The 25,317-nt window shown below is 39.1% G+C and overlaps 2 protein-coding genes across 7 annotated transcripts in view; one reads left to right on the forward strand and one right to left on the reverse strand.

Annotated features, from left to right (window-relative positions):
• LOC129475165 (variable charge X-linked protein 3-like) overlaps nucleotides 1-25,317 on the forward strand; it is a 545,231-nt gene that overhangs the window by 220,689 nt on the left and 299,225 nt on the right. The window lies entirely within an intron of this gene.
• LOC129475166 (variable charge X-linked protein 3-like) lies at nucleotides 14,742-15,514 on the reverse strand. Its single transcript, XM_055267204.2, has 2 exons — nucleotides 15,339-15,514; nucleotides 14,742-15,146 (listed from the first exon to the last, which is right to left on the reverse strand). The coding sequence occupies exons 1-2, from the start codon at nucleotides 15,438-15,440 to the stop codon at nucleotides 14,841-14,843; spliced, it is 408 nt and encodes a 135-aa protein (XP_055123179.1). The 5' UTR covers nucleotides 15,441-15,514; the 3' UTR covers nucleotides 14,742-14,840.

The following is a 25,317-nucleotide window of genomic DNA, read 5'->3' on the forward strand; positions in this document are numbered from 1 at the left end:
AAGACGGTGACCCCCCTGGACCCAGCTTTCACTATCTTGTGTGTGTCTATTAATTCTCAACCTGCCAATCCACCTGGAAACAAAGAGAGCCCCATTGCATTGTGGGCTGCTGGCCAGATCCCGCAATCACCTCCATATATGCAGTCTGCCATTAACCAAAATTTTGCTATGCAGCATATGATTGTAATTGATTCAAGATCAGTTATTTGAAAATGTAACCCCTTCCTACTAATAGAATAACCTTTATAACACTGGGATTGAAAATCCTTTTCTGGCTGGGCACAGTGGCTCATGCCTGTAATCCCAGCACTTTGGGAGGCCAAGGTGGGCGGATCATGAGGTCAGGAGATCGAGCCTGGCTAACATGGTGAAACCTGTCTCTACTAAAAAATACAACAAAAATTAGCTGGGCATGGTGGTGGGCGCCTATAGTCCCAGCTACTGGGGAGGCTGAGGCAGGAGAATGACGTGAATCCGGGAGGCAGAGCTTGTAGTGAGCCGAGATCGCACCACTGCACTCCAGCCTGGGCGACGACAGAGCAAGACTCTGTCTCAAAAAAGATAAAAAAGAAAATCCTTTTCCAAATGATGGAGTATAGTAACAGAAAACAGAATCCCTACTTTAGTGCTAGAGAGAGAGTTTATTTTTCAAGGTCATGTGACCCTTACTGAATACTCTTAAAATTGTAAGCAAATAGCATCTAGATTTTGCTGAGAGCTCCAACTTTGCAAATGTGCATAAAAAGCCTCTGTTTCTTCCTAAGTCAAAGAATGGAAGACAGAGCCCTGGAGTGTCTGGGAGATACTTATTCTACATGTGCCAGGTGCTTAGTGCCCAGGCAAGTGGTTAGAAGCAAGTTAACCTCAATTCGTTTTCCATCAAGTGATTCTGGAATTTCTATGAAAACAATTGACCTGGAGACCCCAGTAGTTACTGAAGAAATCTGGGCTTTCAATCATCTCCTACTTTTGACTCCAGTCTATTCCAGAACTAGGCATTTAGCCTCTATTATGAATACTTCCCTCACTGGCAAAGAAAAGGAGGTGGGTAATGATTACCTAAACTTCAGAGCTAACTATAAGCATAATTTGTGGCCAGGTGTGGTGGCTCACACCTGTAATCCCAGCACTTTGGGAGGCTGAGGCGGGCAGATCACTTCTGGCCAGGAGTTCTAGACCAGCCTGGCCAACATGGTGAAACCCTGTCTCTACTAAAAATACGAAAATTAGCCGGTTGTGATGGTGGACACCTGTAATCCCAGCTATTTGGGAGGCTGAGGCAGGAGAATTGCTTGAACACAGGAGGTGGAGGTTGCTGTGAGCCAAGACGACGCCACTGCACTCCAGCCTGGGTGATAGAGCAAGACTCCATCTCAAAAAAAAAAAAAAAAAACGATGAATTTGTGATAGATAATGCTTAGTAAAGATGCAATGGAAATTGCTAATTCAGCAACATATAAGCCGTTTTATGGTATCATTAGGCAGAGAAAATCGATATACCTAAGGTGAATAATGTTTCTACCTGTACCACATCCCTGATAGTCTAAACTAGGGATTCTCAAAGTGTGGTGTTTGAACCAGCAACATCAGCATCTCTTAGAAACTGGATAGAACTGCAAATTCTTTTTTTTTTTTTTTTTTTTTTTGAGACACGTCTTGCTCTGTCGCCCAGGCTGGAGTGCAGTGGCGCGATCTCTGCTCACTGCAACCTCCGCCTCCCAGGTTCATGCCATTCTCCTGCCTCAGCCTCCAGAGTAGCTGGGACTAGACGCCCGCCACCATGCCCAGCTAATTTTGTGTATTTTTAGTAGAGACAGTGTTTCACCATGTTAGCCAGGATGGTCTGGATCTCCTGACCTTGTGATCCGCCCGTCTTGGCCTCCCAAAATGCTGGGATTACAGGCATGAGCCACCACGTCTGGCCTAGAACTGCAAATTCTTAGGCCCCACCCAAGACCTATTGAACAGAAACTCTACTGGTGGAGTTCAGCTATCTGCATGGACAAACCTCCAAGAATGATGATGCATAGTCAAGTTTGAGATTCATGACTCTAATCCAGAGGTCAGCAAACTTTTTCTGTAAAAGGCTAGATGGTAAATACTGTCAGCTTTGCAGGCAGTATGTTCTTCACCTCAACTACTCAACTCTGCTGTTTTAGCCTGAAAACAGCTATAGACAGGACGTAAGTTAATTGGGTTTGGCTGTGTTCCGGCAAAACTTTATGAAAAAAGCAGCTGGATTTGGTCAATGAGACATAATTTGCTGACACCTACTCCAAAATACTTCTTACTAATTTTAGACCAGTGGGGCTTGTTTTATATGAGTTGATTGAAAGCATTCATCTATGTATGTTATTTTTTAAAATAGATTCTCTTTATATAAAACGTATGTCTGTCTATTCCTGAGTACACATTAAAAACATCATTTTTAATTATCTGAATTTGTAAGTTTCGTGGGTAAATAGAAAAGGAGATGCTTATGATAAAGTTAATTTAATCATTAAAATTATCACATAATATGTTAAGATATTCACATAACAAAATGTTAATATTCTCTTTAAATATCATTACTAACACATAATCAACAAAATCTTACCTTGGATTTTATGACATAGTTTAGAACTTTTATTGCATGTCATAATCCTTGTAGTATAATAAACAAATTTTAACATCTCTTCTAAGCACAGGAGATCATATATGTCATTGCCCTTATCTTACAGCTAATAAATAGTTCATTTCAGAAATCGGGCAGTTGAAGCTGTGTGAACATGAACCATTCATCATTACAGATGATCCTGATCACATAGATACATGGTATCCAGCAATTCCAACTTACAAAGTGTTATCAGCCCAAGATCTGATTGGTTCTGCAAATTTAGATGACTTATTTTCTAATATTTTCAAGTTGCAGCCCCATGTTTTCATACATGTCATTTCTGATTTACCATTAAGCATGATCTGGTAAATTGTTTCTTTCGACTGCTCATGCAGTGTTTTGAACTGGTGCCATAGTAGATTTATTTTCTTCCCTTCAGTATAGACAGATACATGTGCTTACTTCTAAACCTCATCACCTGACACTGAGGACCAGGAAGCAAAACCTAAGTGACTGAAAGTCGTTTCAAGTTATTCTTTGATTGGCTTTTGGAGTGAGTTTGATGCAATCTCCTCACTTTTCTAGCCAAGGCGATTTGGCCAAGTTATCTGCTCTCAACCTTTCGGCTGCAATACTGTTTTGCCAAACACAGAAACACTAATGTAGATAGCTCACACTTACGGTTTCAGAAATTTTTTTCATACAAGGAAGTTTTCTTAAAATGTGTAAATCTTTTTTTTTCTAAATCTACAAACAAGATTTAATAACACATATACATTGTAATACATTTTGTAAATATTTGCATATGAATATGCACAATATATAGTAAATGTAAACCATTTTATATTTCCTTGCATTTCTTAAAATCAAAGCCAATGAAAAACATTTTAAGTACAATCATATAATTTACTCATCAAAGAAAATTTTTTCCCACTCTTTTATAAACTTACAGAGCCTGAGATTTTTATCAAATAAATCTTGGATACCTTCTAGCACTCGCGTAGTACTTTTTTTTTAATATATTTTTTAAATTTAGCTTTTATTTTCAGTAGAGACAGAGTCTTACTATGTTGCCCAGGCTAGTTTCCAACTCCCTGGGCTGAAGTGATTCTCCCACCTCCCACCTCGGCCTCCCAAAGTGCTGGGATTACAAGCAATGAGCCACTGTGCTGGCCTAGCATAGTCCTTTACTGAAAAAAAAAAAAAAAAGCCACTATAAATATTTGCTGAGATACTGAGTGAATGGATGGATTAACAAATGAATTAACTAATGAAGCAGTGTCTGAATTTCTGAATTTAGGAGAAATTCTTTTTTTTTTTTTTAGGAACATTATTTAAATGTATTTAACAGTTCCATGCAACTTCTCCAGAATGATGGACATTGCCCTATGGACATACATGAAAAATGTATATATTTATTTACAGCATATATATATAGCTTCCTTGATTAGTGTATTCACTTTATGTTGTATGTTTTTTTCTAAAAATGACTGTAAAAGCCTGTTTGGTTATGATACAATTTCTGTAAGCACTAAAACAAACTAAAACAAACTAATAGTCCCATCCCTATTAGTGTTGAATATTTGAAAGGTGTTATTTTTGGGTCATTTTTAACCATGTTCATATCTCTTTTTCCAAATTTGACTTTGTAATACTTTTTTATTTTTTAATTTATTTTTAATTTTTTTTATTTCCATAGGTTATTGGGGAACAGGTGGTGTTTGGTTACATGAGTAAGTTCTTTAGTGGTGATTTGTGAGATTTTGGGGCATCCATCACCAAGCAGTATCTACTGCACTCAACTTGTAGTCTTTTATCCCTCACCGCCTTCTGACCCTTTCCCCAAGTCCCCTAAGTTCATTGCATCATTCTTATGCCTTTGCATCCGTGTAGCTTAGCTCCCACTTATGAGTGAGAAAATACGATGTTTGGTTTTCCATTCCTGAATTACTTCACTTAGAATAATAGTCTCCAGTCTCATCCAGGTTCTTGCGAATGCCATTAATTCATTCCTTTTTATGGCTGAGTAGTATTTCCTCATATATATATATATATATATATATATATATATATATATATATATATATATATATATATATACCACAGTTTCTTTATCCACTCGTTGATTGGTGGGCATTTGGGTTGGTTCCACATTCTTAAAATTGCAAATCGTGCCGCTATAAACATGCCTGTGCAAGTATCTTTTTTGTATAATGACTTCTTTTCCTCTGGGTAGATGTCCAGTAGTTGGGATTGCTGGATCAAATAGTAGTTATACTTTTAATTATTTAAGGAATCTCCACACTGTTTTCCATAGTGGCTGTACTACTTACATTCCCACCAGCAGGGTAGAAGTGTTCCCTGATCACAGCATCCATGTCAACATCTACTGTTTGATTTTTTTTGATTATGGCCATTCTTGCAGGAGTAAGTTGGTATTGCATTGTGGTTTTGATTTGCATGTTCCTGATCATTAGTGATGTTGATGCATATATTTATTATAACATACATATTACTTTCTTGATTAGTGTATTCACTTAAGTTGTACTTTTATATTTTTCTATGAATAACTTTAAAAGCCTGTTTGGTTATAATACAATTTCTATAGGCACTAAAACAAACAAATAGCCCCATTGCTATTTGTGTTCACAATTTGAAAGTTGTTATTTTTGGGTCATTTTTAACCATGTTTGTATCTCTTTTTCTAAATTTGACTTTGTAATGCTTTCTTATTTTTTAAATTTATTTTAATTTATTTTAATTTTTTTATTTCTATAGGTTATTAGGGAGCAGGTGGCGTTTAGTCACATGGTATTTGGTTACACAAGAAAGTTCTTTAGTGATGATTTGTGAAATTTTGGTGCACTCATCACCTAAGAAGTATACACTGAACCCAATTTGTAGTCTTTTATCTCTCACCCCCTTTTCACTCTTTCCCCGAGTCCCCAAAGTCCATTTTGTCATTCTTATGCTTATGCAGCCTCATAGCTTAGCTCCTACTTACAAGTGAGAACATGTGATGTTTGGTTTTCCATTCCTGAGTTACTTCACTTAGAATAATAGTCTGCAGTCTCAGCCAGGTTGTTGCAAATGCCATTAATTCATTCCTTTTTATAGCTGAGTAGTTTTCTGTCTTATATATATACCGCAGTTTCTTTATCCACTAGTTGACTGATGGGCATTTGAGTTGGTTCCACATTTTCGCAATTGCGAATTGTGCTGCTATAAACATGCGTGTGTAAGTATCTTTTTCGTACAATGATTTCTTTAACTCTGGGTAGATACCCAACAGTGGGATTGCTCGATCAAATGGTAGTTCTACTTTTAGTTCTTCAGGGAATCTCCACACTGTAATGTTCTTTTAAAATATGTGCTTTTTATTTCTTGCTTGTATTTTTTTGTATTTTGAAATTGATTTAGGAAGTATATATAATCCATAGAGACTTCAGCCCATTTTTAAAGATTCATGTTGCAAACACTCCAATAGCTTCCTGTGGGTTCGGCATGGTAGGAAGTACAGGTGAAAGAAGACAAATAAAACAGAACTGGTATTCTGGAGCTTGAGAAAATGAAGAACCCTGGCAATCACAATGCAGTGTGAGAAGTGTTATGAGACATGCATTTGTGGGACCCCTAGGGGCACGTGTCTGTCTCCTAGTGCAGCCCAGGAGGTATTGTCATGGAAGGCATTCCTCTTAAATCATCTCCCAGAGGATGGCATCTGATGAAGTAGGACGCATATTCCAGGTAAAGGAGGCAAAGGCACTGAGTTATTAAAGTACTGCAAATAACTCCTGCACACTTTTGGTACAAGTATAAATTGGTACGATCCCCGAGGAGAAATATTTGGTAATATCTACCAGTATTAAAATGTATTAATGATCAGATACGGGACCCAGCTCTCCCAGCTGTTCCATTTTTGAGAATGTTTCCTGCAGAGACACTTGCACATGGATGACGTGGCATATGCACAGTTTTGTTCACGGCAGCCCTAGCCTTCGCACAGAGTTACAAACACCCTAGATGTTCCTCAGGAGAGGAAGGATTCAATAAAATACTGTGTGTCCAAATGATGGGAATGCCACTACAAGTAAATGATAAGGAAGACTTTCTGAGATGTGATGTTAGCTGAAAAAAGTGGGTTGTAAATGGATGTGTACGATATACTATATATTATGTGAACAAGGGAAAATACGTATATGCCTTTACTTGTTTCTTGTAAATGTATAAAGTCATCTCAACGTGTATGTAAGAAGCTGACAAAAATATTTGTCTTAGTGTGTGGTGTTATCTGGGACTAGATACAGGACTCGTTGGGGTGAAGGATGAGAGGGAGAGAATGGTCCAAGAAACAGCTACAGACCTTCTCCAAGCTTCCGCAGTCATCAACTCATGGCCAATTCTATTTCATCCCAACTCCTAGACATTTCTGCCTGCCCCAGAGTAGAATATCTTGTATATATATATAGATACACACAGACACACACATGCACGCGCACACAGACACACACACACACATATATATTCATGTGCTTGGCTTATGGCCCAAATATGATCCATGGATAACAATTAAAGGTAAAAGTTTTCTTTTAAATATGTACTTTGTCAAACTTTTGCAATAATTATGAAAGCCTTAAGTTATGGAGTAAATTAAGTTTGTTATTATTATCAAAGTCTCCTAGACACAGTTTTATTTTTATTATGCCTTTTCTTTTAACTCACAGAGATCTTTATGTGTCTTTTTACATTTTTAAATATACAGGGCCATTGAAGGCTTTCTTTTGATATTAAATTTTAAATTTTTATATTATAGTTAGAAAATTTCAGATTCTTTGAAATTTGAGAAGACATACGTTATGTCAAGTGGGTAACCAAGTTTTAGAAAATTTTCTGGAATGCTTGAAAAGAATGTGTGTTTTCCAATATTTGGTGCAGTTTTCTATAAATATCTATTTCAAGGAGCTTATTAAATGATTAAATCTTTTATATTTATGTTAGTTTGGTCTCTGTGCCAGTCATAGACCATTCTTACAGCTGGTGAGAGTATGCTGAATTATCCCAGTATAATGGTGGATTCATTCATTTCTATTTTTGTTCGATTAATTTTTCTTTTATGTATATCATAGATATTAATGCCATTTAATTAGATGCATGTAGATTTAAATTGTTATAGCTCTCTGAGAACTTAACAGATTTTCTCATATGGATGACTGTTTTATCCATAAGGATGACTTTTGCATTAATATTTAATTTATCTGATATTGATACAGTTAAACCTCTTTTTCTTGGGTTAATATATATTTGGTCTTTTGTTTCCCATCTTTTTCTTTTCAAACCTTTTGTGTCTTTATCTTTTCATTATAGTTTAATCTGTTTGTATTGATTGTGTTTATGGATTCATTTCTATCATCTTATATTGTACTTTCTGTTAGTATACTTGATGTTCATATCACTTTTATTCTATCTTGTTTGTGTTTGTTTTATTTTAGCTTGATTATTACCATTTTATTTTCTCCTTTATTTGGTCAGAAGTTACATCCTCTAATTTTATCCTTTTATTGGATATTATAGAAATGTTAAAATATATATTTTTTGAAGTGTGTACACAAATAAAGTGAATGAGTAACCTGACTCTTCTTCAGAAAAATATAAAGACCACACAAAGTGGGCACGTAGCTGTGGAGGGACAAAGGTGATGCTGTGGCACACAGACTGACCACACAGAGCTGGGTCTCTTCAACAATGACGTATGTCTATGTGAAGAAGGATGCCAAGGCACACTCTAAGATAATGTGTGTGTGGGAGGGAGGGGGCGTGTGTGTGAAAGTGCACGTGCACACCTGATGCATGCTCACGAGTATATGTGTATCTATGTGCACCATTGTTTTTAATTCAAAAAGTGCATAGCTTTCATTTTCACAGGAAGTTATGATGCCTCATACAGCAAGTACCTTTGGCACCTTTGGATAGACTTTTTTATTTATTTATTTATTTTGAGACAGAGTTTTGCTCTGTCGCCAGGCTGGAGTGCAGTGGCGTGATCTCGGCTCACTACAACCTCTGCCTCCCGGGTTCAAGCGGTTCTCCTGCTTCAGCCTCCCGAGTAGCTGGGACTACAGGCACGCACCACCATGCCCAGCTAATTTTTGTATTAGTAGAGATGGGGTTTTGCCATGTTGGCCAGCCTGGTCTTGAACTCCTGACCTCAGGTGATCCACCTGCCTTGGCCTCCCAAAGTGCTGGGATTGCAGGCGTGAGCCATCGTGCCCAGCCTGGATAGATATTTTAAGGTAGCATCTCATTTTTGCCATGAATTTGGCAGCTGTCTACATCCTAAAAAGCTAGATTCAACTTTGAAATTTCCCCAGTCTAGGAGAGTATGGTGTAAACAGATCCATCACCATAGAAGGGGGATTAAACAGACATATTCTGAGCAGGCAACTGGAACATGAAACCACTTTAAGTAGCGGAATTGGGCCTGTTGTGTTTAAAAGCACGAAAGGAACTGTGAAATATCTAAAATCCAATAGCTAAGATAAATTTCACATGGAGAGACTGAGAAACTTCTGCAATAATTATGAAAGCCTTAAGTCATGAATGCAAAAAGACAGCGTTGCAGATGTTTCTGGAGAAATCTACAAAAATGAATCTGTTGCCCACCAAAACTCAGGACAGTAAGGAAGCAGAAAGTTATGGCAAGACTGGGCTAATTCTAATTCCAGTGGCCATGCCTGGCTAAGCATTTCATTAATTCTTTACTGAGAAGAGATTTGAATTACAGTTGACATCAAGAAGTAGTTACATCTCTATTTGCCAAGATCAATCATTCAGCAAAATTTAATAATTGATTCAGTGATATAGTCAGTCATTCCTAAATGTTTTGTTTGCTTTATACATTTCTGAAGCAAAAGGACAAAACAATTATTTTTAAAAACGAAAGGTCAGTACCAAAAAGGCAAAGTCAAAATTCTGCAAGTTTTGGTGCTGATCATGGGTTGGCCAGATATACTTTATTGCTTTTGGAAATGGTTCTTGAGTGATTCGTGTAGGAAATATTCTGGAAGGGCTTTCTCTGCCTTTGTGTGAAGATTTCCAGTTCCCAGGAGCCACGGAGCCTGATTCATTTGTTTACACACAATTATTATTATTATTATTATTATTATTATTATTACTACTATTCTGAGTTGTTTGAGCTCTCTCTCTTTCTCTCTCTCTCTCTATCTATATATATACACACACACACAAACATATATATATTCTGGTTATTAATCTCTCATTAAATGTATAGTTTGCAAATATTTTCTTCCATTCTTTAGGTTGTCTCTTCATTGAAAGTTTATTATACCATGCAGAAGCTTTTGAGCTTCATGTTATTCCATTTGTCTGCTTTGCTTTTACTGCCTGTGCTTTGGACATCTTACTCAAAAAGTCTTTGCCCAGACCAGTGTCCTCAAGCATTTCCCCATAGCTTTCTTCTAGTAGTTTCATAGTTTCTGGTGATAAACTATGAGCATGCAGTTTTGACTGCATTTGCCAGTGTTGTGGACTAAAGTTGTGAGGACAGAATGGTTTGTGTTTTCATAAATTTTCTTAGACAAAGTTGATTTGATGACAGTGGCCTCCTAAGAATGAACTTTCATCAAAACATCGAGGTCTCCAACCAAACAGACACAAAAGCACTCCTTAATGTGGGAGTCTTCAGTACCATATAAAATGTGCAAATTAGCAACATTTCTGAGTATTGAGCTACGGGATTCAACTCTGGAATATTTTATGGTTTTCTTCGTTTTAATACTTAATGGAGGAGACACATTTTTGCTTGTAAAGGAATAAACTCATGTCTAATTATGTATTAGGAAAATGAGGTCATTTCCTTCTATGTGGTAATATATTCACATATAGGGGGAAATGCCATAATATATGGGACAATAAGATGGATAATACTATACTAACAAATATAATAAAAATATAATAAAATGAATAATATGAAAGAAACATCAAGAGATGGAATTTAAATACACGGCAGATATATTTTTATCAGCTTGCTGGGCTAGCACTTTTCCTTACTTCTTTCCCTGAAGGGTCCTCAATTCTGTTTCTTTTCTATGTGTCTTCTTTCCCACTTCTGTGAACATGTGTCCAGGACCCCTTGCCCCCAAAAGCCCTTCAACTAGTTATTCTCCAGCAGAACATTTTTCCTCCAGTAAAAATATTTTCTTTCAGGAATTGGCTAAAAGCTGGTTTCATAAAAACTTCCCTATATGAATTGAGCCTGTAATTATCTTGCTCTTCCTTAGGATTTCTGCAGAGCTTATGCACACCTAAAGCGTGCCAATTCACACTTGGTTCCGGAGTCTATAGAACAGTCACAGAAACATGACTCCTGTCATGAATGCAAGCTAGGATGTGGTCCCTAAAGCAGGGGATGTGTCTCGAATGCGTCTTCAGTCCTCGTACAGTGTCTAATACAGTGCTGCTTCCACAGCGTTGAGCAGCAGTCCTTAAGAGGGTGGAGTTTAGAATTTGATCTTTGCAGACCTGAGTTTTAATCCTGGCTCTATAACCTATAAGCAGTATAATAAAGTTACCCAAACTGTTTCATTTGTCCAGTGGGGACACTACTCATTTCATAGGGTGTAATGGTTAATTTCAGGTGTCAATGTGACTGCCTTAAGGAATACGTCAGGAATTGGTAAAGCATTGTTTCTAGGTGAGCCTGTGCAGATACTCCCATGAAGATTGGCGTGGGGTGCTGGACAGTGGGGAAGATGCCTTCAATAGAGTCAGGCCCCATCCAATTCTCTGAGGGCCCAGATAGAAGAAACAGGGCAGAGGAAAGGCACTTTCGTCCCTTTCTCTCCTGGAGCTGGGATTCTTCTTTTCCTGCCCTTGGACATCAGAACTTCAGGCTCTTTTTATACTAAGAGTTATACTATCCACTTACCTGGTTCTGAAGTTTTTGGGTGTGGACTGAGTCACACTCCTGGCATCCCAGGGGCTCCAGCTTGCAAACAGTCTGCCCTGAGACTTTTCAGCCTCTAATTTCCCTAATAATCCCCTCTCATCTTTGCTGATAGGCTGTTGGTGGTGTCTCTCCAGAGCCCCGATTAATCCACAGGGATAATGTGAGGGAGAAATGAGGTCGTGCATGGGGAGCATTTCACACCCTGCCTGACACATGCTCAGGTCCAATAGGCTGCAGCTGCAGTTATTCTAGAGCTTAGCATCAGTGTTCAAAACAGCGGAAGGCCTTCCCTCTGGTACCCAGCCATGGCGTTGAGCTTCTCCTGTCATTTTTCAATTCCAGAGTGTTTTTTGAGAGCAATTCTGTGTCCTGTGTATCACTGACTTGGGCCAAAAACAATCCGTATGCTTGGGGATCTGAAACTGGGAATGACCAATAGGTCAGAAAGTTCTTAGGAGTCAGGAGCAGAGGAAGCTGCATGGTCAAGGGGAATCCACATGAGCCTTCCTGCCATGTGTCCTATTTCCTGCAGTCTAATGAGACAGAGACATATGTATGTATACATCAGCTCATGCTTAGCTCTTTAATGTGTACAAGGTGTTTTCAAATTCTCCCACCAACTGTCTCTGACAGCTGAGAATCTCAAGATCACCTGTTGTTCATGACTGCTGTCAAGGGGATCCTCCCTTTAGGGACACAGGAAGATCTGCCTAAAAACGTCAGGAAGCTTTGATATCTATTATTTTATTATAAAAATCAGCTACAGCTTTGCTGCTATATTACTTTGGGTCTTTACTCATTCCACTGTTTATTTTAAGCCTGAGCTTGTGTGTAGTTGGAGAAAGAGGGAAAATACGTAACACTCTTATTAACTAATTTAACTGTGTATATAACATGTAGAATAAAGAAAGACTTAAAGGAAGATGTAGTATTTGTGAATGCTCCAACAAATTTAAAGATTATTTAAATTATGGATTTCTAATTAAACCACTTATTGTCTATAATGAATTAAAAGTTTGTGAAAGTAAATTCATTGATATTTTTGCATTTATAATTTGAAAATCATAGTAACTTTCCAAATCTGAAAATGCCTGAAACACAAGACTGCCAATCATCACAATAAAACATGAAGCCCTAGTGAAAGAGCTAGTCAGAATGGGTTCCCAACAAACAGCAGTTGAAGCTCCTACTGCCATGAAATGATGAAAGAAACACGGTTTAAGTGCCATGGATAATTTTTTCAATGCCAAAAGAATCATCACAGACTGTTGTGACATGCAGAGCTTGAATGAAAATATGGCATTAAAATAAGGTGCACAAAATTAATTCTTGAATGTAATTTTGAAACACATTGCAAAATTGCTCCCTAATATACACCAACCCCAAAAGTGACCACTGACAAGATGAGTTTATTTCAGTTTTTATGCTGTCATTATGGAAAAAACTATAGCAGAAAGTTCACCAATTTCCCTTTGGAAAGAGACCTACAACCACAGCCAATAGGCTTTCCTAAAAGACAGCAAGAGCTTTTCATGGGGACTTGTTTCCCATCCATAACATACAAATATTTATTGTTCAGGGTCAATACAGCCTTGCAAATAAACAGGCTTTGAGTTATACCAAGCATGCTCATTCTTATGTGGTATTTCCATATAAGAAATACAAAAGAAATATACCACAAAATGATGGTGTTCAGGACATGAGCAACACCCCGTTTCTGTGGTATAGCGTCCTAGGTTTCGTCAGATTCCATAGGAGGCAGCTACAAGTTCAACTTGCAAAGCTCTGAAATCTCTTCCTAAGCTAATGAAGTGAAGCCATGACTAAACCAAGAAAAGGATGAAACAGAACTCATTTATTGTTTCTCAAATGATGCTACCATCTCTTCAAAGCCACCATTAATTTTAACATCTTTAAAGCTATAAGAACAATCTATGTAACAAGTGAAAACTGCCTATAAAATTAGTGCTTTACATCTCAAACCCTTATTATATGGAAATTCATATTTTCATCATCACATAAAAGTTTAACGTGCTATTCATTATAAGATTAAAGGGCATGAGTTATTCTGCCTGTGTAATTATTAACAACTGAAAATTAAATCGTGATAATTTTGTACTCTTCTTAAAATGATAATTTCCTCTCTCCTTTTGCCTGAGAACCATGCTTGAACAATATCAACGTCTTACCCTCTAAAATAAATGATTATGTATAATATATAAATGTTTTATATATGTATTTATACATATGTAAATATTTCTATATATAATCTACAAATCATATACAAATACATATATTAATATATACATATATAGTAGGTTCTAGTATATATAGAAAAGACCTGTGTATTTCTAACAGGTATATATATATATATATAATCTATATATTTATATTATATATAAATATATAATCCATATTTCTATATTTGTATTTATATATTTTATATATAAATATATATAATCTAGGTTTGTATATAGTAAATATAGTTGTATATTACATTTTATTTACATATGTTCCTATATTTTTGTATACAGTAAATTCTACTATATATAGAAAGGACCTGTGTATTTCTAATGCATGGAAATATGAAATGTACTTTTTGTCTCCTCAGTTGCAAAAATAAAAAAAAAGGCTTTTTTCAAGTAGAAAGATTTTGCTCTACTTTGAATTTTTATTCTTAATTATATTAGATTGTAGGGAGGAAACGCTGAAAGAGATGGAAACGATTCTTCCATCAGTTTCTATAAACAAAAAGGTATTTTAACAATGAAACCTAAGTAGGTAGAATCCAGTTCTTGGTACTTGGTGTATGTGCTAGCAAGATTGCATGAAGAAACAAACCTTACAAAAAGTGGAGTCATCCTGTGAAGGGGAAATTTGTCTCCAATGCTCAGCCATGACGCAATCCTTATCCTCCTGTCTAGCTGTGACCTGTGCCTCTGACCTCAAGCCCGCTGGACCCCACTTCCCTCCCTCCCCACACACCACCTATTCCTTCCTTCTTTCCTTTCTCCCTCCCCACACACCACCTCTTCTTCCCTCCCTCCCTCCCTCCCCACACACAACCTCTTCCTCCCTCCCTCCCCACACACCACCTCTTCCTCCCTCCCTCCCTCCCCACACACCACCTCTTCCTCCCTCCCTCCCTCCCCACCACCAGACAACATGGAGTCACTCAGATCAGTTTGCAACACATTCATTTTATTGTTCTCACCAAGCTAAGCACCCTGCTGGTGAGATTTCTGAGGTCTGGCGGCTGGGCCTGAACTTAGTGGCTGCTCAGGGAGCTAGGGGTGTAGTTGGCCACCCCTCACTCAGTGGTTCCTCCAGCTCGGTCTCCTGACTCAGTGGTTCCTCCAGCTTGGTCTCCTGACTCAGTGGGTCGTGCTGGGTCCCCTCGCTCACTGGCTCTGCCAGTGGCAGCTCGTACTGAAGGAACTCCTGGCTGGGCTGGTCACTGGGGCCGGGTGTCACTGGCCCGCTCCCCGCCTCAGGTGCCGTCACAGCCGCCATCTTTTTTGTGGCCCTTTTCTTCCCGCCTCTCCTTCCACGGGCTGCTTTCCCCTTCGTGGCCACCTTGGTAGTCTGGAAGGACAACAGGGAGATCACAGAAGGGCTCTGGTTTAGGGACGAGGGTGGAGGAGGCTGGGAACAGGGACGTGTCCTCAGAAGTGGTGCGGGCCGGGTTGGGGGGTTGTGCCAGGTGAGGACCAGAGAGGATTCTTGTGAGGAAGGAGGCGAGGGGAAGACGAGGAGGAGCTTGGGAGGGTCACTCACCTTCTTCTTCGGGCTACTGGGGCTCAGCTGGAGGGAGGACTTGCTCTTTCGTGAGTCCTTGGCCGTGGCCGGAGGTCCGGAGGCTCTCGGCTTTGGACTCATCTTCCGCCGCTCAACGTCTCCCAACGGTCGACTAACTCCAGGCTGCCTGGCCTCCCTATATATACCCCTCCCGCGATCCAGGACAATGAGGCGATCACGTCGCTGAGCTGTGATTGGTCAACACTCCACTACCCAGCCAATGGTAGCCCTGGGCAGGAAGGAAGGCTTTACACGTCACAAAGCACCATCGGGACGTGGCAGAGGAAGTCGGGGTGGGGGTGACATCTGATGAGGAATGCAAGGTGCTCTGGTTGGAGAAAGGGAGATTTGGGTTAGCACCCCTAAAGATAGTTCCCAAACTGACATGTCACCCCTCCTAAACTCCCCATGTTCAATTTTGGCAGATCATGTGGCAAGGGAGGATATTTCCGCCACATGTTTCCCCTGGAACCCCCATTCAGTGGTACATTCTGTTCCTCCACACCTGCCATCATTACCCAGTTTCTCTATGACCTACCTAAAATCTCTCCATGCTAACTAGAATGGATGGAGGGCTATATGAAGACATCAATCATCCCTCTCTCCTACAGATTCCTCTGCTACACGTTGAGGATCATTCACTTCTTGGATGCCACGAAACAACTTTTCCATCTCACATACTTCTCCCAGCATCCACATAGTGCCTCACAATTTTTCATTCTCATGGTTTAAAGCACTGGCTTCCAGAGGTCAAGATCAGCAAACACACTCGCTCCAGCTGGGTATCTGTATCAGGCTGGGTTCCTCAGAGAAGGAGAAACTAAACCAACAGGATATTGTGTGTGTGTGCGTGTGTGTGTGCGTGTGTGTAATATTGTATATCGTAAATATATATTTACTATCATGTAGTATTTATGAATTTTGTTATATATATGATACAGTTTATTCTAAGCAATTGGCTCACACATTCACACAATGTGGGGGTCTAGGAAGCTGAAATATATAGGGCAAGTGAGCAGGCTGGAAACTAAAAGCTTCTGCACAGCCAACAGTCAACAAAATGAAAAGGCAGGCTATGGTTTGGGAGAAGCTATTTGCGAACCGTATATCTAATAATGAGTTAATATCCACAATATATAAAGAACTCACACAGCTCAATAGCAAATCAATAAATAGTCTGGTTAACAAATAGGCAAAGGACTTGAATAGGCATTTCTAGACAGAAAACACACAACTGGCCAACAGGTATATGAAAATGTGCTCAACATCATTAATAATCAGAGAATGCAAATGAAAACCACAATGAACTATCACCTCACTGTTACACGCTGTTGACAGACGTGTAATTGGTACAGCCGTTATAAAAAACAGTATAATCGTTCCTTGGAAAATCAAAATAGATCTACCATATGACCCAGCAGTTCATCTGTTGAGTATGTACCCCACCCCCAAAATGAAGTCCACATCTCATATAGATATCTCCAGTACTAACTAATTGTAACTCATTAATTACACAGGTAATTAGAGTTTCTGTTTGAAAAGAATGTTTTTTTCACCATTCTGGTATCAAATATTTATTCTAGTCATCTCTTCTTATTTCTTGCTTTGTAATAACCTAGATACTCACTACCCATTGACAGAACCAACTTATTATTCCAACAAGAAATGAGAAATACTGAGGAGAATGCAATGTTATACTTCTGTCTTCAACCAGTTATTCCAGTTTTATGGAGGATTCTGTATTTAACTCTTACCCAGGTAACTCTAGTTACCATATCCATAGTACCTAGTCAACAGCCCTAAAAAAGTAAGAACACAGAATTGACTGGAATGGTTACTAAACTTTCTATGTTCAACCAGTTTTCCTAGTAATTGCTAGTTGTTTATTCAGCTAGTACTGAGAAGAATTTGTTTATTCCAGGTACTGGCTTCATGTAGTTATCTCTAGTTAGTTACTCACTTGGATAAAGTAGATATCTACTGTATTAGGTAATATTTCTAACATGAGGTTGGAATTTTGCATTCAGGAAAATGGTTATTGAACTCCCTGGCATAGGCCAGTTATCTTCAGCTTCCTGGGATCAATTACCTGGTCTGGCTAATTCTAGCTATCTTTAGGTTGCTACTTACATGTTTACCACCAGATGTCTATGGTAATTTATTATTCCAACAAAAAATAGTAGAATGATTAGGAAGGATTTTGCTTTTTCCAGCCATCACATAGATATTCAAATTATCTCCTGTTATCCTTTGGACCTTTTTTTCCTGGGTAACACTCAGCACCTGTCCGTATAAGTTCTTATCCCAACTAAAACAAATAATTGAGACTTGCAAAGAACATGGTTTTCAGGATCAGGTTCACTTGGTATTGCAATGATTGTTAGCTGTTTCTGTGTAACATGTTTCATGGGAAAGCCCAGTTAAGTAGAACTTATATATTAACTCAACACCAACAAAATTTTATCTGACCTGACTAGATTCCCTGTGTTCTACATTCCACTGAACTATTCTTGTTGTCTCTATTTTACTACTTACTTAGGTACATGACTTATCTGTAGTACTAATTCATTATTCCAACAATAACTCAGCAGTAAGTGGTGAGAAGAACGTGATTTTATTTTTAAAATTTATTTTTACTGAGGTAAGATATACATATATAATGCACCCTCTTTACCACTTGTAAGTGTGCAGTTCAGTGGTAGTAAATACATTTATATTCTTTATTTCCCCTTCATCCTCCGGTTCCCCTTCTGGCCTCTGGTAACCATTGCTGTAGTCACTATCTTCATGAGAACCACTTTTTTAGTTCCATATGTGAGTGAAAACATGCAATCTTTGTTTTTCTGTGCCTGGCTTATTTCCTTTAACATAATATCCAGTCATTCTTTTTATGCCTGGATAATATTCCATTGTGTACATATGCCATGTTTGCCTAATCCATTCATCCATCGATGGGCACTTAGGCTAAATCCATATTTTGGCTATTGTGACTTGTGCTGCAATACACATGAGTATGCAGATATATCTCTTTGATGTACAGATAAAGTTATTTATCTATCCATCTCTCTCTCTCTCTCTGTCTCTCTTTCCCAAGCAGTGGAATACTTGGATCATATACTAGTTCTATTTTTAGGATTTTCAGGAACTCCATACTGTTCTCCATAGTGACTGTAGTAACTTACATTCCCACCAACAGTGTACACAGGTTCCCCTTTCTCCACCTCCTTGCTAGCATCTGTTCATGCCCGTCTTTTGATAAAAGCCAATTTAACTGGGGTGAGATGATATTGCATTGTGGTTTTGATTTGTATTTCTCTGATGATTCATAATAAGCATATTTTCATATGCCTTGCTGGTCATTTTTGTGTCTTCTTTTGAGAAATATTTATTCAGATTATTTGTCCATTTTTAAGTCAGATTGTTTGTTATTAAATTTTTTGAGCTCCTTATGTATTCTGGTTATGAATCCCTTATCAGATGGATAAGTTTGCAAATATTTTCTGCCATTCTGTGGATTGTCTCTTCACTTGGTTGATAATTTCCTTTGCTATGCAGAAGCTTTTTAACTTGATGTAATCCCAATAGTTTATTTTTGCTTTGGTTCTTGTGCTTTTGAGGTCTTACTCAAGAAGTCTTTGCCCAGGCCAATGTCCTGGAGCATTTCCCCAATGTTTTTTGGTGGTTTCAGTTACAGGTCATGAATTCAAGTCTTTTTTTCTTTTCTTTTTTTTTTTTTTGACAAAGTCTCATCTCACTCTGTTGTTCAGGCCCAGGCTGGAGTGCAGTGTCACCATCTCAGTTCACTATAACATCCACCTCCTCGGTTCAGGTGATTCTCGTGCCCCAGCCTCCCGAGTAGCTGGGATTACAGGTGTGCGCCACCACAGCTGACTAAGTTTTGTAGTTTTTGTAGAGATGGGGTTTCACCATACTGGCCAGGCTGGTCTCGAACCCCTGACCTCAAGTGACCCACTCACCTCGACCTCCCAAAGTGCTAGGATTACAGGCGTGAGTCACCACTCCCAGCCAGATTCAAGTCTTTAACCCATTTTTGATTTGCTTTTTGTGTGTGGTGAAAGATAGGAATCTAGTTTCATTCTTCTGCATATACTTATCCAGCTTTCCTAGTACTATTTATTGAAATGTTGGTCTTTTCAGCATCATATGTTCTTTTTGTCTTTGTTGAAGTTGAGTTGGTTGTAAGCATGTGGCTTTATATCTGGGTTCTCTATTCTGCTCCATTTGTCTCTGTGTCTGTTTTTAAGCCAGTACCATGCTGCTTGGTTTACAATAGCTTTGTAGTAAATTTTGAAGTCAGGTAGTGTGATGCTTCCAGCTTTTCACTTTGTGCTCAGGATTGCTTTGGCTATTTGAGGTATTTTATGGTTTCCTATGAATATTATAAGTTTTTTCCTATTTCTGTGAAGAATGTCATTGGTATTTTGATAGGACTTGCATTTAATCTGTTAATTGCTTTGGTGAGTATTGTGATTTATACAATATTAATCCTGTCAATCTATGAGCTTGGACTATCTCCATGTTTTTGTGTCCTGAGAAGGCAGTGTTTTTTAAATTTCTGTATTTAAGTAGTTTTTCTAGCTATTATTACTTATTCCTAGTAAACTAATTACCTGGGTACTGGCAGGTACAGGTCGACCTCGTTTTATTGTGATGTACTTTACTGTGTTTATAGATATTGTGTGTTTTTTATAAATTGAAGGTTTCTGGCAACTGTCAAGCATGTCAGTGTCATTTTTCCAACAGCATGTGCCCACTTCATGTCCCTGTGTCACATTTTGGTAATTTTCACAGTATTTCCAACTTTTCCATCATTATTATATCTGTTATGATGATTTCTGATCAGTGATCTTTGATGTTATTATTGTAATTGCTTTAGGACTCCAGAAACTGGGCCCATATAAGAACACACAAGGAGGCATCACACTGACTTCAAAATATACTACAAAGGTATATTTCAAGATATACTACAAAGGTATATTTCAAAATATACTACAGATCTACAGGAGGAGAAAGATGGCAGAATAGAATGCTTCACTGATTGTCCCCCTGACCCCCCACCAAGGACACCAATTTAACAACTATCTACACAGAAAAAAACATCTTCATGAGAACCAAAAATCAAGTGAACACCCATAGTACCTGGTTTTAACTTCATATAGCTTTATATGGTTTGGCTGTGTCGCCACCGAAATCTCAACTTGACTTGTATCTCCCAGAATTCCAACGTGTTATGGGAGGGACCTAGGGGGAGGTAATTGAATCATGGGGGCCGGTCTTTCCTGTGCTAATCTCGTGATAGTGAATAAGTCTCACGAGATCTGATGGGTTTATCAGGGGTTTCTGCTTTTGCTTCTTCTAAGTATTAAGATGGATATTGCCTGAGTTTGAGTCCCTCCTGAACAACAGACAAACATCTCCAACTGGTTCGCAGGTGTAGGTGGTGCGTTCTTTGTCGAGTGCTGGTGCCACCTTTACCCTGGAGCAGTAAATCCACATGGAGAGGCTTTTGAGTTGAACAGCTGTCGGGGTCATAAGGAGAATTTGGTATGGTCCAGTTCAAACTGGCTCCAGTGGCTTTTTGTCCTGTGGGAGAGTTTTAAGATATACCTAGTCTTCAAGCATAAGGTTAGGGTGAGTGTTTCCTGAAAAAGAGGGGCCAGGTGTTGGGCTATGAAGACTTTGATAGTGATTGATGGCCTTGATGGTTTGTCCCAGGGACATAACATATTGCATGAGATAATGTCTCTTTGGGTCTAACAAAAGGTCTATTTGGAAGAAAGATCTTCTGCAGAGAATCTCAAAAGGGCTAGATGGGTTTCAGATTTTGGGGTGATACAGGCTCTTAAGAGTACAATGGGGAGCAAAGTTGACGATAACTGTTGGGTTTCATGTATTAACTTTGTGAAGTGCTTTTTCTGGTTTGCTTGGCTCTCTCCACCTTCCCAGAAGATTGTGGACGCCAAGACACATGCAGATAATATTTGATCTGGAGAGCTTCACTGATTCTCTGCGTTATTTAAGAAATGAAAGTGGGGCCATTGTCTGACTGTAGGGCATGAGGGAGTCTAAAACAAGGAAGAATGTGGTCTAAAAGGGCTGAGGTGACTTCTGAGGCCCATTCAGTTTTAGTGGGAAGGGCCTTTATCCATCCAGTGAAGATGTCTACAAAGACTAACAAATACGTGACTAACAAATACACACATTGCATGATGTGTGTGTGTAAAATGTATTTGCCAGTCTCCTCCTGGTAGGGTTCCTCATCTTAGAATGGGTTGAAGGATTTGGGGAGGTTTGTGTGCTCCCCCTGGGTTTATTTGGCAGCAGGTGGGACATGCCTGTGAGATGGCCCGTAGAGCTTGGGTTATCCCCGTGCTGGTGAACAGCGACTTTATTAGATCTTGGATGGCCTTAGCCCCTAGATGAGTTGATTGGTGTACGCTATTTAGAAACTTCCATTGTGAGGCTCCTGGGAGCAAGAGTTTGCCATTAGGACTTTTTAGCCAACCCTCTGAGGTATGGGAGAAATCTCTTTCTAGAGCTTTTTGGGCTTCCCCCTCTGTATAGTGTGGAGACAGGGAAGTTAGGCTAGGAATGAAGACAGCCTGAAAGGGTGACCTGGCAGCCACTTTTACTTATTTGTCAGCCCAGGTGTTCCTGATAGAGATTTCATCATTGCTTCTGTGATGGGCTTTGCAGTGAATGATAGTTACCTGTGGGGGAAGCGTAACTGCCTCCAACAGGGCCGTGATTTCAGGAACATGTTTAATTGAAGTATTTCAGGCCATTAAAAGTCCTCTTTCCTGCCAAATGGCTGCATGGGCATGCACTGCATGAAAGACATAGGCTGAGTCTGTGTAAATATTAAGCCTCACGCCTGCCCCTAATTGTAAGGCACAGGTAAGAGCAATGAGCTCAGCCTTTTGGGCTGAGGTGCTACTTCCTGGCAGAGGTCCAGATTCTGTGATTTCAGTTAGGTTAATAGTAGCATACCCTGACAGTTGGGTTCCACCTATCATGAAGCTACTGCCATCTGTGTACCATGTGGCCTCTGAATCTATAAGGGGAGTATCCTGGAGGTCTGGCCTAACATTACAGGTTAGATCTATGGTTTCCAAGCAAGAATGTTTAAGTGGTCCCTACACATTTGGGTTTGGTAACAGCATGCCAGGATTAAGGGTTGGCAGAGCCTAATACTCAATTCTGGTACCTGTAGAAGGAGTGTTGGAAATTTGCTTATATGGCTCTGTGAGATCCAGTGGAAGGCCTTTGAGTTTAGGACATTCATTACTTGATGTGGGGTGTAGACAGTTATTCCTTGGCCCACAGTTAGCTCGGAGGCCTCCACAGCCAGGAGAGCCACACACATTAGCACTCAGAGGCATGGCAGCCATCCCCATGCTACTGGGTCAAGGGTTTTTGACAAGTAACTAATTGGCCACTGGGAGGGTCCCAGTGGCTGAGTGAGGACTCCAAGGGCTGTATACCTTCTCTCAACTACAGACAAGTAAAGATGCTTTGTAAGATCTGGCAAGGCCAGGGCGGGGGCTTGTTTGAGGGTTTTTAGAACATTGTCCATTTCAAGGCTCCAATTTAAGAGTTCCTCCCCTGATCCTTGTAGTGCCTCATAAAGAGGTTTTGCTATAACTCCTAACTGGGTTATCCAAATGTGACAGAAACATACCATTCGAAGAAAGGACTACAACTGATGTTTAGTGGATGGAATGTCCATGTTTAGGATAAGATTTTTGCGGTGGTCTGAGAGACCCTTGGGCCCTGGGATTAATGTTAGTCTCGAGAATCAAACCTCCTGAGAGAAGATTTGAGCTTTGGAAGGAGAGACTTAATAACCACAAGGGGCCAATGTCTAAAGAGTTGTAATAGTATTTAGAACTGAGGCATTTTTGGTTGGATTGCAAATAAGCAGGTTATCAACATATTGAAGGACTGCTTGAAGTGAGACCCCTTCTCTACAAAAAAAGTATTATAAGCTGTGGGTGGATGCACATACCTTTGGTCCCAGCTTCTTGGCAGGCTAAGGCAGGAATGTCGCTTGGGCCCAGGAAGTAGAAGCTGCAGTGAGCTATGACCATGCCACTGCCCTCCAGCCTGGATGGCAGAGTGAGACCTTGTGTCAAAACAAACAAACAAACAAAAACCTTCGAGCCCTGTGCTAGCCACTTTATGGATATATAAATGTATATGCATAGGGTAGATAATCTTCACAACAAAGGGAGTAGGTAGGAACTTTTTTATATTTCAAGTAAAGAATAATCTCATTTCACATAAAGATACTTGAATTTCAGGAGCTTAAAGAGCTTGCTGAAAGTTACAAATTAATTATGTTACAAGGTTGGAATCTGAACTTATCTTTCACCACTACTACTATATAGCTTCCCAGGTTTGTAATAGTAATTAAACCGAGGAGGGAAATAAGTAAAATTGGCCAATGAAAGGGAAGCAGCACAGGTATAAATAAACTTACCTGTCATAAAGACCTCCTTCTTATCATGCAATGTCCTGCTTAATATGTAGATATAAATAAGATCCATGTCCATTATTAGCTCAACAAGTAAAATGATTCATTTTATTTTCCTTTGAGGGTTTTTTCAAAAGGAAAAAAAGTGGGCTAGCTCAGAATGTGTTCTAATCATGAGTATAGAATCGGAGATTCTTTGTTTTAGTTTTTTTGAGACGGCATCTCACTCTGTCGCCCAGGCTGGAGTGCAGTGGCGCGATCACAGCTCACTGCAAGCTCTGCCTCCCGGGTTCACACCATTCTCCTGCCTCAGCTTCCTGAGTAGCTGGGACTACAGGCGCCCGCCACCACGCCCAGCTAATATTTTTATATTTTTAGTAGAGACAGGGTTTCACCGTGTTAGCCAGGATGGTCTCAATCTCCTGACCTCGTGATCCGCCCGCCTCGGCCTCCCAAAGTGCTGCGATTACAGGCGTGAGCCACCGCACCCAGCCAGAATAGGAGATTCTTTGTAAATGAGTATATGTGTTTAAGAAATATATTCATATGGTTATGTTGAGGCAGATGCCACATATCCACACAAACCACATTAGCATCTGCAGTTTTCAAATTTCAGAAATAATTTTCATGCATACATGTAAAAATATAAAAGCATTCATGAACACATTACCTATTTCGGTAATACATATTTTAATACATAAATGATTTAGTTTATCAATAAATTAATTTATGAGTGTGATAAAGAACAGAGGACACAAGAATTTATGAAGCATTGAAAGTCTTTGGCCACTGGGTGTCATGATTTTCCCCTGTAATGATTAACCTTTCGGCAATAAAACATCCTGAATTTTTGGAGCGGAACACTTCAGTGTTACATGGATTAGTGTTGTAAATAGAAAGTTTTATTAAAATATGCCACAGTTTTTTCTCAGATTATTATGTCATATTTAAACCACATTATTAGTGTAGCTTTTTACCTGAAACTGACCAAGAAATATTAAATGTTCAGATATTTAAATAACAAAGGAATACACAATTCTGTTGGTCATCTTTGAGTTTTATTATATCCAGGTTAAATCTGAAGAATTTGTACAGTGTATTGATGTGTGTGCCTGGGTACATTTTTGGAAGAGCTCTTAGTTATACAGAATTTCCATTGTACAGAAGTTAGCCCTAGATATAATTATTGTGTCTTAGTGTCCAACTGCTTTTACCCATGCCTTGTGTGTGCATATATGTTGGCAGATGTATTCTAAAACTGCACCACTAATCAGAACCAGATACCTATGTTTTTTCTCTATGAATATGCTCCACTCTGCCAAGTTCGATGGAAGTGAGTGGTTGTGACAATTCAAAACAGTTGTGCCTGTTTTACAACACAAATGCTGCTGAACTTGTAGAAAAGACCTGTGCAGACAGAATGAGAAGACTTAGTCAGTTGCTCTAAGAACATCATTGGAA

This window comes from Symphalangus syndactylus, chromosome X (assembly GCF_028878055.3).
Source record: "Symphalangus syndactylus isolate Jambi chromosome X, NHGRI_mSymSyn1-v2.1_pri, whole genome shotgun sequence".
NCBI lineage: Eukaryota > Metazoa > Chordata > Mammalia > Primates > Hylobatidae > Symphalangus > Symphalangus syndactylus.

What these genes read in the sequence shown, in the direction of transcription:
- LOC129475166 (XM_055267204.2), bottom strand. Translation starts at nt 15,440, where the DNA reads ATGAGTCCAAAGCCGAGAGCCTCCGGACCTCCGGCCACGGCCAAGGAC. An exon ending in CCAGTAGCCCGAAGAAGAAG is followed by an intron (nt 15,147 to 15,338) that starts GTGAGTGACCCT and finishes TTGTCCTTCCAG; the next exon opens with ACTACCAAGGTGGCCACGAA.